We start from the raw sequence: 16520 nt of genomic DNA on the forward strand, positions 1-16520 counted from the left end.
CACACCTGACTTGACTAATTCAGTGAACGGACATGCATTAATGAAAGTACAATAAACAAATGTGGAATTCACATATATATATAGAAATATTTATAGAAATAAATAAATAAACACAGTTTGTTAAATTATTACGTTATGTCTTAACAGTAGCTTAACCAATATTGCATGAATTACATCATTTTTAAATCCGGTAAATTCCCTCTGCTTCTGCACATCTCCGATAAATTGCAGCAGTAATTTTATGGCCAACCTTTGCAGACAGGTAAGAGAGCGCAGACTGTCATTAGCATCACAGCGCATTCTTTTGTCACACATTAGGTGATCAGTCAAACAGCTCACAGTTCACACTGAGCATAGACGGATATTAAGAAATATCAAACTTTCTTGAACGGACATTAACAAATAAATTCAATCGTAACTATAGCATCAAATCACATCCGTCACTTTACATCGTAAGGTAGAGAACCCACCATATTAGAGAAAGAATCCCACCAATCAGACAGCCCACTATGAGCAAACAATCAGCAACAGTGGGAAGGAAAAACTGCTGCAACCTCTGCTAGAACCAGGAAATCTGTCAATACTGGTTGGGGGTTAGGGCAACAGATGGAAGTCTCCAGAGCAGTGGTAGCGTGACTTTCTTTGTATATACCTGAACCTGATTTACCTTTTAATTTTCTTACTTTTCAAAATACATCGTAGGTAAAATACAATCCTTGAAATAGTAATAACACAGTATCCTCAGCAAAGATGAATTAAACAAGTTTTATTTTAATGGAAGTTTACTTCAAGTCTTCAGATTTTTACTGTCTTTTATTTGATTACTTTAAAGTATATGATTACATTAGAGTAATTAAATAAAGACAGTTTTGATGGAGCTCCTGACCCAGCCCAAGCTCTCTATGAAGACGAGGAAAAACTCCCCTGGGGGGGCCAGATTGACGGGAAGAAACCTCGGGAAAGCCCATTCAAAGAGAGATCCCCTTTCCTGGGATGGCTGGGGGGGTTACAGGAATTCCAAAACACTGAAATTTAAAGTGGGCCAATTAAAAAAATTATTTCCTGAAAAAAAGCAAGGTAATTCATACATCACACATAAATGATAACGTCTGAATTGTGTGTGTTTGTGTGTGTGTGTGATATGCTTATCTCAGCCACGTGTGATGCTGTAGCTCCTCCAGCGTCGGCCGCGTCTCCGGGACTTTGGTTAAACACGCGTCCAAGAAATCCCGGCAGTCTGGAAAGAAAGGAAAGAGAAAAAACATGAAGATGATAGTTCCAGTGGTCCAAGCCATCAGTCAGTCTTGAAGTGTGACGTTTTCTTACTTTTGGACAGATGTCTTTTGAATTTCAGGCGCTTTTTGAGGAAGCTCGTGGTGTTAAAGTCTCCCGCATGAAGCGCTTCGTACAGAACCACTCCCATTTGCCATACCGTGGTGGGACCACACCTGTAGCAACTGCGCCCGTACCACTCGGGAGGGGAGTAAATTTCTGTACCTAATAAACAGACACAATTGCAATTTCTTCTAAAACAAAAGGCGAAAATTGTGACATCTGTGAAGAGCAAGAGCAGAATATGTTACCATAGAAGACGCGGTACTGCGACTGCTCCTTAACAAAGCAGCTCAGTCCAAAGTCGATGATACGAACACGCGGTACATCTGAGCCGGTCTCAATTAGAATGTTCTCACTCTTGATGTCCCGGTGAAAGATGTGTTTATCCTCCAGGTGCTTCGCAGCATCAACCAGCTGCTTCAGAATGACCTGGAAATAGAGCAGGGCGATATGACCAAAAATATTTATCAAGATATACATTTGAAAAGTTGCGATAACGATATAACTGACGATATAATTGACACTAGACAAAATACTTTACAACTCCACAACTATTAGTGCAAAAAACCCCATCAATGTATTTTCACTTAAACAAGCAGCTGTTTTTTTATGTCCATTAAAGTTATATAAAAATGTAACAGTGCAAATTCCTTGCTGACAGTTTAACCAAAAGGCATTTCCAGTGGAAATTGGCCGACATATCCTCAGCATAACCATGTATAATATCCACAAAACTTAAAAAGAGGTTATACACACACAATACGGTAATATAATGTTGAGGTGCAGTACGTATCACTCCGCGAGGCGCCTGCCTACGATAGCCGTAATGCTCCGACAATCCATCGAGCGGTGCTGCTTTGTAGCTTAGCAAAGTCGCCGTGTACATAAAATCGTTTTGAGGTCAGTAAACACAACCAGAATTCATACATAAGTCACACGGGATTATAAGGGGCACTGTCGAGTTTCAGAAAAATCAAAGGATTGATTTTAAGTGTGCCGTATTTTCCAAACAACACGGTAATAACGACGCCCCGCTAGCATTCGCTCCCAAAAATTGTGCTTTGTTGTGTATCTGACGGACGAAAGCTAAACCAGTTCCACACCACTAAAGTTGCAGCATTTTTACAAACCAGTTCTGGTTCATCCGTTTCATTCAACGATCCACTTTCGCTCTTCTCATTGTGCGTCATCGTTTTGAGGTCAGTAAACACAACCAGAATTCATGCGGCGTCACCGCCATGTGCGTATGTAAACAAAGGCACTGCGCATGCGCGTTTTACCCATATTCTATCGCGATATTTCATTTTCCTATCGTTGCCCAAAATTACCCCGGTATTACCGTGAATGGTATGATATAGCCCAGCCCTACCTGGAAACGATGAAAAAGACAATAATCAATCAATGGGTTAATGTTTCTCTAACACTCTGTGCTTTGATTGAATGATGTACAGTCTAAGACTCTTCTAAAGCAAGTCAACTTGCCTTGGCCTTGTCCTCTGGCAAAAATCCTCCATTTTCTTCTATATATTTATCCAGGTCCACAGCGGGGACAGGTCTCTCCATCACCAGGATCAGCTCTCTGCCAAAGTCAAACCACTCCAACAGAGACACTGGGGCTGATGTTTCCACTGATCCATCTGCTTCAGCTGCAAGCTTCAGCATGATGGCAACTTCCACTGACACATTCTTCCCGTTATCATCCTGAAATATTTCAACAAAGTGGATGATGAGGCACAGACGTTCCACAGGTGAACGCTGCATGCAATCCACTAATGTAAAAGCAATTCAAGTCTTGCATATTTACCTTCACTTTGCAGTACACGTTCCCCTTTGGGATGTGTTTGATGGCCACCTAAAAGACACAGGGCATTGATGAGCATTTCCTCAGTATGACATAATTAAAGGTGTAAAACAGCTTACGATATTATCCCTTATCTGCGTTACTGCCTGTCTTACTACCACCATCTGAACACTTACTGGTAAATGATCCTTTATGCGGTAGCCAGCAAACACTGCTCCACACCCTCCTTCTCCAAGCCGGTGCTCCTCCACGTATCTCGCTTGGAAGTCACCTAAACAGACAAACACAAATTGGGTTTTACTACAGCTGTCACACAAATTACTCTCTGCTGTACCCTAAATGTTCATTTTGCTCTTCACCTGAATATAAAAGCCAAGCTGCTTGCTACTTACGTTTCTGTTCAGCCACTGACTTTTTGGCAACAGTTTTGGTTTTGTCCTGGTCCACTTTCTTTTTCTTAGGTGGGTCCCTGGTGTCTCCCGCAGCTTTCCTTTTGCCAGCCTTTTTGTTTTTACTGCAGCTCTCTGAAATCTCTATGCTGCAGTCTGCAGATGTGGAAAACACCAAAAGCACGTCAGCTTATTAGATAATAGACACAAATATCTCCCAAACACTAATATCTTCAAACTAGCAACCAGATGTACACTTAATCTACCCCTCACTCAACTAATTAGCCTACCTTTACCAGTGTCCAACCAGGAAGATGCCTGCCCCTTGTCACCGCTCACATGGTCAAGAAGTTTACGCTTCTTTGCTGTGTTGGCTGTCCCCGCTTCATCTTGTTGGACCTTTCGCTTGACTCCCCTGACCACATGAGCATCTGAGCTGGTGGAAGGACCAGCCTGCTCAGTGACCCTCCTTCTTTTTATGGGGGTCGTTTTTTCAGGACTGGCCTTTCTTTTAGCCATCCTGCTCTTACAATCTATAAACAACAACAACACATTAGTGAAAAAGAGCGCTCGACATCAGGACTAGAAGGATTTTGATGTCACTGAATTTTTAATTAGTATTGCTTACAATATAATAACAAGTTTATCCTTTTGATAAAAAAACACACCAACACGAGTCAATACTAGGTCTACTAAGTCTAGATACTGATGACACTTGTTGCTCTGTTTTCACTGCTCAGTCCAAGAATAAACTTGTCACATTATTTTACCAAAAGACAAAGTGCCCCAGTAACCTTTCTTTGATTAGACATGTTGCACTTAGGTTAGTTTCAATCAAAACCAGGATTTAAATCCTCTAAAAATGAATCGTTTTATACACAGAGCCTCAACATTGTTAGAAATGTCGATTCTGTTATTTGGGGGATTTTTTTTTTTTTTACTTACTTTGATCTCCTGGATCTTTCTTATCTGCCTCAGTCGTAACTTTTCTTGTTTCCTTTTTCATCTGAATTTTTTGAGAACTTTTAAAATAGAAAATGTCACCTTAATGAGTGAATAGTCCTTCAAATGTCTGGATGCTTGACTTTTCTAACTAAGCTGTATAAGTCAGTTCTGTAAGTGAGCTTTAAAAGTAAACTCCGGAGACTATGGCAACACAACATTAGAACCTTGCCTTTTAGTGACATCACTAAAAGGCAGTGTCCCAAGTAGTTTAAAGAAAAACACTCTGGCAGACAAAGCCATAATATTTCATATAATTCAGTAATTTCACATTAAACTTTCTTTCATTATCCTTTCATTATTTGTTTAACCCTTTAAGACCTACCATAGAACCAAGTTCGCCAGAGCTTACTTTATATTTTTACATGCTGTAGTGCCATTTTTGGGAGCATTTCAAGTTGCTATACATCAATACAACTGTTATAGCCCATATTTTAATAATATGTATGCATTAAGTCCATAGTAACTACATTAATTGCAAAAAAGTGCAACAAACTACAAAAAAAATTGAAAATCGTTTTTGGTTTTTTTTAAATATATTTCTACTTGGAGAAATTTAAGAGGCTTATCCCTCAAAACTTTAAATACAAAAAAGTTGCAAAAAATAGTTTACAACAACAGGAAATTTATTTTGAGTGTCTTCATAGTTTTATTTTTGAGATACACCAATTTTTACATACTGCAGGAATAACGAAAAACAATCCTATGATGCAAATTTGCAAAGAAAACAGCATGTGCATCAAAATAAACTATTTTAAGCAGTGCAATTCGAGTTCTAAGCATCCCAGAAACTATTCAGAAAAGCATAAAGTCAAACATGACTTATAAAAACACCAGTATAGGCTCTTAAGGCCTACAAGTAAAAAACTACATTTTCCGCGAAAATGACGTCACTTCCGGTTTCGGGCAGGAAATGGTGGACATGCGATCGTTCGCGCTGACGTCTGTTTCAATGTGGGAAGTGTTACGAACAGCTGATCGGATCGGCAAAGCGTGTTTCTGGAATATTATGTTTTTGTTCCCGCAAGCGCTTTTATGCAATTTTTGCAAAGCTATATGTGTAAGGAAACCATGACCTAGGACAAGCCGATGGCATAAGATTTAAGTACAACTCTGGTTTCATATGCAAAAAAAATTATTGCGCTAGCTTACGCGGTTCCCGGTTCTACAGGGATTTAAAAATAGTTACGCAAAACAGAGCGTGCCTGCTCCGACCGGCTTTAAAGGGTTAAACATGTAACAATCGAATTGCATCTTTCCATTGCCAGCCATCTCATTTTGTACAAATCCAGCCAACTCTTCCAAGTTTGTGTATTTTTTAAACCCTTACAAGAATTGAAATGTGTCCCAAATATCTGTATCCCATCAGAGGCAAGTTTCTTAAAGGAGAGGTAGTAGCTGCTCCACCATAGGACCAGTAGGACCTCCAGCACACAATGAACACTTAATTAACATTAACACATTTATTAAAACACAATTTTAAGCAATAACCCTTTTCTTTTAGTGTGTTTCAATTTGTTCCTACCGCGCCATTGGAACGGTGTACTATCCAGTAACAGCATCCAGCTGGCAGAAGCATACACCTGCAGCAAGGAGAATCTACCAGGCAGGATAGCGCAGCGGAGTCATCAGATGAAGTGGTTCATCCAGCAGGAACAGGATACCAAAAGGGGAGAGAAAAAACACAGAAAGCATAGTCATGACTAACTCAGTGTCACTAACAGCTCATCTAGCAGTCTTAACATCATAAGGATACAGGCTGGTCCATATAAAAAATATTAACAGAAAAAAGATGTACTTACCTGGATGATTGAGCATGTATCAAGACAATGAGTCATTTACTTTAGTAAAACTGTAATGCAACAAGCACAAAAAATGGGCTGTAAAAAAAAGAAAAAATATCTGAACAATAGCACCGACTTTTAAATAGCAATCAAGCCCAATAAACAGTTTCTTTTGTTAAAAGAGGGGCCTAATGTCCTCCACAGTTATGTGAGATGATAAAGCCATACAGAAAATGATTACTTCAAGATATAGCTGCTAAAAGTCGTTCTACTACCGAATTATGTGTATGTATCCTCTCTTGATTTATTTCCAAAGTTTACTCACTTGATTTGGATTACTGAATGGAACCTAATCATTTTATTAATCTATACACACAGAAATAGCCACACAAACTAAATTAGTTGGTCAAATTTTATTCAGACACTTGTTGAAATAATCACACAATGTAGTCCTTCTAATGACAGCAACATACTGTTGTTAGGAGGTGGTGGGATTGTCACATGCAGTGAGCTAGCATGATTTACTTAAAGCTGATGTGATTCCCAGATTGGATGAACTATTTGCATTTTCCTCATCATTATTTTTATTTTTGTTTTCTGATTGCTGATTGGTAGTGGTTGCCAGAATTATGCTTTCGCTTAAAATACAGTGTTAGCTACTAGTGCCTCAATTTCTTGGTTGTCTAAGAAATTCATCCTATCAGAGCCTTCAAAAACAAAAAATAAAAACAAAAAATATACTTTACAAAACATAATTCCAATTAAAATAGTTAGCTGGGTAAAATGCCACATGTTTTATGTCATGGTACAGTTAGTGCGATTCTTGATTCTTATGATAAAATGTAATTATATTTTAATCCCACAAATCTCTTTTTTCTTTTTATGAGAGCTCACACACTTAAAGGATATGCCAAAGTCACACATTTTACAACAGCAACCTCATTTTATAAATGCAATACACTAAAAAACAAGGGGAATAAAAGCAAAACATTAACGGTGTGTTCACACTGAACGCGATAGACGCGAACGAAAACGCCCCAAACGCCCCTAATTTGACGCGTGCACATTCGCACCTCAACGCGTGACCAAGAAAAATCCATCGCGCCTCAAAATTGCATATTTTGACGTGCGTGAACCGGAAATGTGGGAGGAAGTTGTGCCAGACCGGTATCTTTGTCAGCTGTCGAGCTAGCGTTTGAAGAGAGAGTCTCCCTTCTCTATTTACTGTGCAGAGCAGAGCAGCGGCGTTAAGGACGTCCTCGCCGTACCTGGGTCCATCAGGTCCTCCAGACGCGTGAGCAGTTTGGTGAGTTTCAACACTTGCTCCAGGAGCTGCGCCTGGATGACGGCCGATTTCAGCGATATCGCCGTCTTCCCCTCGCCCAGTTTGAGGACCTGCTGTCCCGCGTTGGTCCAAGAATCGCCCGCCTAGACACCGACTACAGGCGCTCAATCCCACCTGCAGAGCGCCTGTCCGTCTGCCTGAGGTTAGTAAAAGTGTTTAATACGGTAGTCCTTTATTGATACCTGTGCTAATATGCTAAACTATCGTTTATAGACTGCTAACATGGATGTGCTATGCCATCAATGAATGCCGTTGGTGTTTACTGATAGCAAACTGTGGTACGGAGACGACTGTTTATAATATTTCTAGTGATACTCGAAATGTCTCATCAAGTCCTGATTTAATTCAATTTATGCTGTTATCAGTGTTTGCAACGATAGCATGGCTGTGGTGCCATATGTATGCTCTCGGTGTTTGCTGATATCAAACTGGTATTAGGACCAATGTAGGTTAATCTTTGTAGTGATACTCACTCCTTTTTATTTAGACCTGGTTTAATTCTGGTATAGTTGAGTATTTGTATATAATCCCTGCAGCTGTCAGACTCTATAACAGGGGTCACCAGCCTTTATAAAAACAGAGTTAGATAAAACTGTGAACAGTTTGGTTCATCTTTAGTTAGATGGTTCTATCTTGATAAGCTATGTCTTCTCACAGATTCATTTTTCAAAAATATTAATGATTTAAGCAAGGAAAGGGCTACATGTCAGCATACAACTCTTTATTTCTATTAATGTCTTACTTCATTCCTACCTGATTGACATGTTTAGGAATTATGAGTGATTGGCTCACTGTAGTTGTAAAAGTTGCTACCAATCAAATTATGATATGTTAAAGTTAAAACAAAACACAACTGTTTAGTGTCATTTTTGTTGTAATTGATGTCTGGTTTGTTCTGTTCCCTAGTGATGGGTAGGGATGGGTACCAGTATCGCACCGGTTCTGACCCTTGAAATAGTAATAACACAGTATCCTCAGCAAAGATGAATTAAACAAGTTTTATTTTAATGGAAGTTTACTTCAAGTCTTCAGATTTTTACTGTCTTTTATTTGATTACTTTAAAGTATATGATTACATTAGAGTAATTAAATAAAGACAGTTTTGATGGAGCTCCTGACCCAGCCCAAGCTCTCTATGAAGACGAGGAAAAACTCCCCTGGGGGGGCCAGATTGACGGGAAGAAACCTCGGGAAAGCCCATTCAAAGAGAGATCCCCTTTCCTGGGATGGCTGGGGGGGTTACAGGAATTCCAAAACACTGAAATTTAAAGTGGGCCAATTAAAAAAATTATTTCCTGAAAAAAAGCAAGGTAATTCATACATCACACATAAATGATAACGTCTGAATTGTGTGTGTTTGTGTGTGTGTGTGATATGCTTATCTCAGCCACGTGTGATGCTGTAGCTCCTCCAGCGTCGGCCGCGTCTCCGGGACTTTGGTTAAACACGCGTCCAAGAAATCCCGGCAGTCTGGAAAGAAAGGAAAGAGAAAAAACATGAAGATGATAGTTCCAGTGGTCCAAGCCATCAGTCAGTCTTGAAGTGTGACGTTTTCTTACTTTTGGACAGATGTCTTTTGAATTTCAGGCGCTTTTTGAGGAAGCTCGTGGTGTTAAAGTCTCCCGCATGAAGCGCTTCGTACAGAACCACTCCCATTTGCCATACCGTGGTGGGTCCACACCTGTAGCAACTGCGCCCGTACCACTCGGGAGGGGAGTAAATTTCTGTACCTAATAAACAGACACAATTGCAATTTCTTCTAAAACAAAAGGCGAAAATTGTGACATCTGTGAAGAGCAAGAGCAGAATATGTTACCATAGAAGACGCGGTACTGCGACTGCTCCTTAACAAAGCAGCTCAGTCCAAAGTCGATGATACGAACACGCGGTACATCTGAGCCGGTCTCAATTAGAATGTTCTCACTCTTGATGTCCCGGTGAAAGATGTGTTTATCCTCCAGGTGCTTCGCAGCATCAACCAGCTGCTTCAGAATGACCTGGAAATAGAGCAGGGCGATATGACCAAAAATATTTATCAAGATATACATTTGAAAAGTTGCGATAACGATATAACTGACGATATAATTGACACTAGACAAAATACTTTACAACTCCACAACTATTAGTGCAAAAAACCCCATCAATGTATTTTCACTTAAACAAGCAGCTGTTTTTTTATGTCCATTAAAGTTATATAAAAATGTAACAGTGCAAATTCCTTGCTGACAGTTTAACCAAAAGGCATTTCCAGTGGAAATTGGCCGACATATCCTCAGCATAACCATGTATAATATCCACAAAACTTAAAAAGAGGTTATACACACACAATACGGTAATATAATGTTGAGGTGCAGTACGTATCACTCCGCGAGGCGCCTGCCTACGATAGCCGTAATGCTCCGACAATCCATCGAGCGGTGCTGCTTTGTAGCTTAGCAAAGTCGCCGTGTACATAAAATCGTTTTGAGGTCAGTAAACACAACCAGAATTCATACATAAGTCACACGGGATTATAAGGGGCACTGTCGAGTTTCAGAAAAATCAAAGGATTGATTTTAAGTGTGCCGTATTTTCCAAACAACACGGTAATAACGACGCCCCGCTAGCATTCGCTCCCAAAAATTGTGCTTTGTTGTGTATCTGACGGACGAAAGCTAAACCAGTTCCACACCACTAAAGTTGCAGCATTTTTACAAACCAGTTCTGGTTCATCCGTTTCATTCAACGATCCACTTTCGCTCTTCTCATTGTGCGTCATCGTTTTGAGGTCAGTAAACACAACCAGAATTCATGCGGCGTCACCGCCATGTGCGTATGTAAACAAAGGCACTGCGCATGCGCGTTTTACCCATATTCTATCGCGATATTTCATTTTCCTATCGTTGCCCAAAATTACCCCGGTATTACCGTGAATGGTATGATATAGCCCAGCCCTACCTGGAAACGATGAAAAAGACAATAATCAATCAATGGGTTAATGTTTCTCTAACACTCTGTGCTTTGATTGAATGATGTACAGTCTAAGACTCTTCTAAAGCAAGTCAACTTGCCTTGGCCTTGTCCTCTGGCAAAAATCCTCCATTTTCTTCTATATATTTATCCAGGTCCACAGCGGGGACAGGTCTCTCCATCACCAGGATCAGCTCTCTGCCAAAGTCAAACCACTCCAACAGAGACACTGGGGCTGATGTTTCCACTGATCCATCTGCTTCAGCTGCAAGCTTCAGCATGATGGCAACTTCCACTGACACATTCTTCCCGTTATCATCCTGAAATATTTCAACAAAGTGGATGATGAGGCACAGACGTTCCACAGGTGAACGCTGCATGCAATCCACTAATGTAAAAGCAATTCAAGTCTTGCATATTTACCTTCACTTTGCAGTACACGTTCCCCTTTGGGATGTGTTTGATGGCCACCTAAAAGACACAGGGCATTGATGAGCATTTCCTCAGTATGACATAATTAAAGGTGTAAAACAGCTTACGATATTATCCCTTATCTGCGTTACTGCCTGTCTTACTACCACCATCTGAACACTTACTGGTAAATGATCCTTTATGCGGTAGCCAGCAAACACTGCTCCACACCCTCCTTCTCCAAGCCGGTGCTCCTCCACGTATCTCGCTTGGAAGTCACCTAAACAGACAAACACAAATTGGGTTTTACTACAGCTGTCACACAAATTACTCTCTGCTGTACCCTAAATGTTCATTTTGCTCTTCACCTGAATATAAAAGCCAAGCTGCTTGCTACTTACGTTTCTGTTCAGCCACTGACTTTTTGGCAACAGTTTTGGTTTTGTCCTGGTCCACTTTCTTTTTCTTAGGTGGGTCCCTGGTGTCTCCCGCAGCTTTCCTTTTGCCAGCCTTTTTGTTTTTACTGCAGCTCTCTGAAATCTCTATGCTGCAGTCTGCAGATGTGGAAAACACCAAAAGCACGTCAGCTTATTAGATAATAGACACAAATATCTCCCAAACACTAATATCTTCAAACTAGCAACCAGATGTACACTTAATCTACCCCTCACTCAACTAATTAGCCTACCTTTACCAGTGTCCAACCAGGAAGATGCCTGCCCCTTGTCACCGCTCACATGGTCAAGAAGTTTACGCTTCTTTGCTGTGTTGGCTGTCCCCGCTTCATCTTGTTGGACCTTTCGCTTGACTCCCCTGACCACATGAGCATCTGAGCTGGTGGAAGGACCAGCCTGCTCAGTGACCCTCCTTCTTTTTATGGGGGTCGTTTTTTCAGGACTGGCCTTTCTTTTAGCCATCCTGCTCTTACAATCTATAAACAACAACAACACATTAGTGAAAAAGAGCGCTCGACATCAGGACTAGAAGGATTTTGATGTCACTGAATTTTTAATTAGTATTGCTTACAATATAATAACAAGTTTATCCTTTTGATAAAAAAACACACCAACACGAGTCAATACTAGGTCTACTAAGTCTAGATACTGATGACACTTGTTGCTCTGTTTTCACTGCTCAGTCCAAGAATAAACTTGTCACATTATTTTACCAAAAGACAAAGTGCCCCAGTAACCTTTCTTTGATTAGACATGTTGCACTTAGGTTAGTTTCAATCAAAACCAGGATTTAAATCCTCTAAAAATGAATCGTTTTATACACAGAGCCTCAACATTGTTAGAAATGTCGATTCTGTTATTTGGGGGATTTTTTTTTTTTTTACTTACTTTGATCTCCTGGATCTTTCTTATCTGCCTCAGTCGTAACTTTTCTTGTTTCCTTTTTCATCTGAATTTTTTGAGAACTTTTAAAATAGAAAATGTCACCTTAATGAGTGAATAGTCCTTCAAATGTCTGGATGCTTGACTTTTCTAACTAAGCTGTATAAGTCAGTTCTGTAAGTGAGCTTTAAAAGTAAACTCCGGAGACTATGGCAACACAACATTAGAACCTTGCCTTTTAGTGACATCACTAAAAGGCAGTGTCCCAAGTAGTTTAAAGAAAAACACTCTGGCAGACAAAGCCATAATATTTCATATAATTCAGTAATTTCACATTAAACTTTCTTTCATTATCCTTTCATTATTTGTTTAACCCTTTAAGACCTACCATAGAACCAAGTTCGCCAGAGCTTACTTTATATTTTTACATGCTGTAGTGCCATTTTTGGGAGCATTTCAAGTTGCTATACATCAATACAACTGTTATAGCCCATATTTTAATAATATGTATGCATTAAGTCCATAGTAACTACATTAATTGCAAAAAAGTGCAACAAACTACAAAAAAAATTGAAAATCGTTTTTGGTTTTTTTTAAATATATTTCTACTTGGAGAAATTTAAGAGGCTTATCCCTCAAAACTTTAAATACAAAAAAGTTGCAAAAAATAGTTTACAACAACAGGAAATTTATTTTGAGTGTCTTCATAGTTTTATTTTTGAGATACACCAATTTTTACATACTGCAGGAATAACGAAAAACAATCCTATGATGCAAATTTGCAAAGAAAACAGCATGTGCATCAAAATAAACTATTTTAAGCAGTGCAATTCGAGTTCTAAGCATCCCAGAAACTATTCAGAAAAGCATAAAGTCAAACATGACTTATAAAAACACCAGTATAGGCTCTTAAGGCCTACAAGTAAAAAACTACATTTTCCGCGAAAATGACGTCACTTCCGGTTTCGGGCAGGAAATGGTGGACATGCGATCGTTCGCGCTGACGTCTGTTTCAATGTGGGAAGTGTTACGAACAGCTGATCGGATCGGCAAAGCGTGTTTCTGGAATATTATGTTTTTGTTCCCGCAAGCGCTTTTATGCAATTTTTGCAAAGCTATATGTGTAAGGAAACCATGACCTAGGACAAGCCGATGGCATAAGATTTAAGTACAACTCTGGTTTCATATGCAAAAAAAATTATTGCGCTAGCTTACGCGGTTCCCGGTTCTACAGGGATTTAAAAATAGTTACGCAAAACAGAGCGTGCCTGCTCCGACCGGCTTTAAAGGGTTAAACATGTAACAATCGAATTGCATCTTTCCATTGCCAGCCATCTCATTTTGTACAAATCCAGCCAACTCTTCCAAGTTTGTGTATTTTTTAAACCCTTACAAGAATTGAAATGTGTCCCAAATATCTGTATCCCATCAGAGGCAAGTTTCCTAAAGGAGAGGTAGTAGCTGCTCCACCATAGGACCAGTAGGACCTCCAGCACACAATGAACACTTAATTAACATTAACACATTTATTAAAACACAATTTTAAGCAATAACCCTTTTCTTTTAGTGTGTTTCAATTTGTTCCTACCGCGCCATTGGAACGGTGTACTATCCAGTAACAGCATCCAGCTGGCAGAAGCATACACCTGCAGCAAGGAGAATCTACCAGGCAGGATAGCGCAGCGGAGTCATCAGATGAAGTGGTTCATCCAGCAGGAACAGGATACCAAAAGGGGAGAGAAAAAACACAGAAAGCATAGTCATGACTAACTCAGTGTCACTAACAGCTCATCTAGCAGTCTTAACATCATAAGGATACAGGCTGGTCCATATAAAAAATATTAACAGAAAAAAGATGTACTTACCTGGATGATTGAGCATGTATCAAGACAATGAGTCATTTACTTTAGTAAAACTGTAATGCAACAAGCACAAAAAATGGGCTGTAAAAAAAAGAAAAAATATCTGAACAATAGCACCGACTTTTAAATAGCAATCAAGCCCAATAAACAGTTTCTTTTGTTAAAAGAGGGGCCTAATGTCCTCCACAGTTATGTGAGATGATAAAGCCATACAGAAAATGATTACTTCAAGATATAGCTGCTAAAAGTCGTTCTACTACCGAATTATGTGTATGTATCCTCTCTTGATTTATTTCCAAAGTTTACTCACTTGATTTGGATTACTGAATGGAACCTAATCATTTTATTAATCTATACACACAGAAATAGCCACACAAACTAAATTAGTTGGTCAAATTTTATTCAGACACTTGTTGAAATAATCACACAATGTAGTCCTTCTAATGACAGCAACATACTGTTGTTAGGAGGTGGTGGGATTGTCACATGCAGTGAGCTAGCATGATTTACTTAAAGCTGATGTGATTCCCAGATTGGATGAACTATTTGCATTTTCCTCATCATTATTTTTATTTTTGTTTTCTGATTGCTGATTGGTAGTGGTTGCCAGAATTATGCTTTCGCTTAAAATACAGTGTTAGCTACTAGTGCCTCAATTTCTTGGTTGTCTAAGAAATTCATCCTATCAGAGCCTTCAAAAACAAAAAATAAAAACAAAAAATATACTTTACAAAACATAATTCCAATTAAAATAGTTAGCTGGGTAAAATGCCACATGTTTTATGTCATGGTACAGTTAGTGCGATTCTTGATTCTTATGATAAAATGTAATTATATTTTAATCCCACAAATCTCTTTTTTCTTTTTATGAGAGCTCACACACTTAAAGGATATGCCAAAGTCACACATTTTACAACAGCAACCTCATTTTATAAATGCAATACACTAAAAAACAAGGGGAATAAAAGCAAAACATTAACGGTGTGTTCACACTGAACGCGATAGACGCGAACGAAAACGCCCCAAACGCCCCTAATTTGACGCGTGCACATTCGCACCTCAACGCGTGACCAAGAAAAATCCATCGCGCCTCAAAATTGCATATTTTGACGTGCGTGAACCGGAAATGTGGGAGGAAGTTGTGCCAGACCGGTATCTTTGTCAGCTGTCGAGCTAGCGTTTGAAGAGAGAGTCTCCCTTCTCTATTTACTGTGCAGAGCAGAGCAGCGGCGTTAAGGACGTCCTCGCCGTACCTGGGTCCATCAGGTCCTCCAGACGCGTGAGCAGTTTGGTGAGTTTCAACACTTGCTCCAGGAGCTGCGCCTGGATGACGGCCGATTTCAGCGATATCGCCGTCTTCCCCTCGCCCAGTTTGAGGACCTGCTGTCCCGCGTTGGTCCAAGAATCGCCCGCCTAGACACCGACTACAGGCGCTCAATCCCACCTGCAGAGCGCCTGTCCGTCTGCCTGAGGTTAGTAAAAGTGTTTAATACGGTAGTCCTTTATTGATACCTGTGCTAATATGCTAAACTATCGTTTATAGACTGCTAACATGGATGTGCTATGCCATCAATGAATGCCGTTGGTGTTTACTGATAGCAAACTGTGGTACGGAGACGACTGTTTATAATATTTCTAGTGATACTCGAAATGTCTCATCAAGTCCTGATTTAATTCAATTTATGCTGTTATCAGTGTTTGCAACGATAGCATGGCTGTGGTGCCATATGTATGCTCTCGGTGTTTGCTGATATCAAACTGGTATTAGGACCAATGTAGGTTAATCTTTGTAGTGATACTCACTCCTTTTTATTTAGACCTGGTTTAATTCTGGTATAGTTGAGTATTTGTATATAATCCCTGCAGCTGTCAGACTCTATAACAGGGGTCACCAGCCTTTATAAAAACAGAGTTAGATAAAACTGTGAACAGTTTGGTTCATCTTTAGTTAGATGGTTCTATCTTGATAAGCTATGTCTTCTCACAGATTCATTTTTCAAAAATATTAATGATTTAAGCAAGGAAAGGGCTACATGTCAGCATACAACTCTTTATTTCTATTAATGTCTTACTTCATTCCTACCTGATTGACATGTTTAGGAATTATGAGTGATTGGCTCACTGTAGTTGTAAAAGTTGCTACCAATCAAATTATGATATGTTAAAGTTAAAACAAAACACAACTGTTTAGTGTCATTTTTGTTGTAATTGATGTCTGGTTTGTTCTGTTCCCTAGTGATGGGTAGGGATGGGTACCAGTATCGCACCGGTTCTGACCCTTGAAATAGTAATAACACAGTATCCT

The 16520-nt window shown here is 39.6% G+C and overlaps 2 protein-coding genes across 4 annotated transcripts; both read right to left on the reverse strand.

Moving 5' to 3' along the window:
* Window positions 1-751: 751 nt before the first annotated feature.
* On the reverse strand, window positions 752-8568 carry LOC146691098 (serine/threonine-protein kinase pim-1-like). 2 transcript variants are annotated; one of them, XM_085434384.1, is made up of 12 exons: window positions 7580-8568; window positions 6330-6407; window positions 6053-6126; window positions 4471-4547; window positions 3816-4058; window positions 3529-3681; window positions 3313-3407; window positions 3140-3187; window positions 2818-3036; window positions 1584-1764; window positions 1327-1497; window positions 752-1237 (listed from the first exon to the last, which is right to left on the reverse strand). In XM_085434384.1, the coding sequence occupies exons 3-12, from the start codon at window positions 6058-6060 to the stop codon at window positions 1146-1148; spliced, it is 1287 nt and encodes a 428-aa protein (XP_085290510.1). In that variant the 5' UTR covers window positions 6061-6126; window positions 6330-6407; window positions 7580-8568; the 3' UTR covers window positions 752-1145. The 2 variants fall into 2 exon arrangements, with proteins under 2 accessions (XP_085290510.1, XP_085290511.1); XM_085434385.1 differs by lacking the exon at window positions 4471-4547.
* A 72-nt stretch (window positions 8569-8640) lies between these two features.
* LOC146691099 (serine/threonine-protein kinase pim-1-like) lies at window positions 8641-16457 on the reverse strand. 2 transcript variants are annotated; one of them, XM_085434377.1, is made up of 12 exons: window positions 15469-16457; window positions 14219-14296; window positions 13942-14015; window positions 12360-12436; window positions 11705-11947; window positions 11418-11570; window positions 11202-11296; window positions 11029-11076; window positions 10707-10925; window positions 9473-9653; window positions 9216-9386; window positions 8641-9126 (listed from the first exon to the last, which is right to left on the reverse strand). In XM_085434377.1, exons 3-12 carry the CDS (start codon window positions 13947-13949, stop codon window positions 9035-9037), a joined length of 1287 nt encoding a protein of 428 aa, XP_085290503.1. In that variant the 5' UTR covers window positions 13950-14015; window positions 14219-14296; window positions 15469-16457; the 3' UTR covers window positions 8641-9034. The 2 variants fall into 2 exon arrangements, with proteins under 2 accessions (XP_085290503.1, XP_085290504.1); XM_085434378.1 differs by lacking the exon at window positions 12360-12436.
* Between the last annotated feature and the right edge of the window lie 63 nt (window positions 16458-16520).

The sequence above is a fragment of the Copadichromis virginalis genome, linkage group LG16 (assembly GCF_057382275.1).
Source record: "Copadichromis virginalis isolate Kocher_CV1m ecotype Utaka linkage group LG16, C_Virginalis_male_GT1.1, whole genome shotgun sequence".
NCBI lineage: Eukaryota > Metazoa > Chordata > Actinopteri > Cichliformes > Cichlidae > Copadichromis > Copadichromis virginalis.

Coding starts and splice junctions, on each gene's coding strand:
- LOC146691098 (XM_085434384.1), bottom strand. Junction 4,059..4,470: donor GAAAGATCCAGGAGATCAAA/GTAAGTAAAAAA, acceptor TGTTGTTTATAG/ATTGTAAGAGCAGGATGGCT. Junction 1,238..1,326: donor CAAAAGACATCTGTCCAAAA/GTAAGAAAACGT, acceptor CTTTCTTTCCAG/ACTGCCGGGATTTCTTGGAC.
- LOC146691099 (XM_085434377.1), bottom strand. Junction 11,571..11,704: donor CTGGTTGGACACTGGTAAAG/GTAGGCTAATTA, acceptor CCACATCTGCAG/ACTGCAGCATAGAGATTTCA. Junction 9,654..10,706: donor TGCCAGAGGACAAGGCCAAG/GCAAGTTGACTT, acceptor CTCTATTTCCAG/GTCATTCTGAAGCAGCTGGT.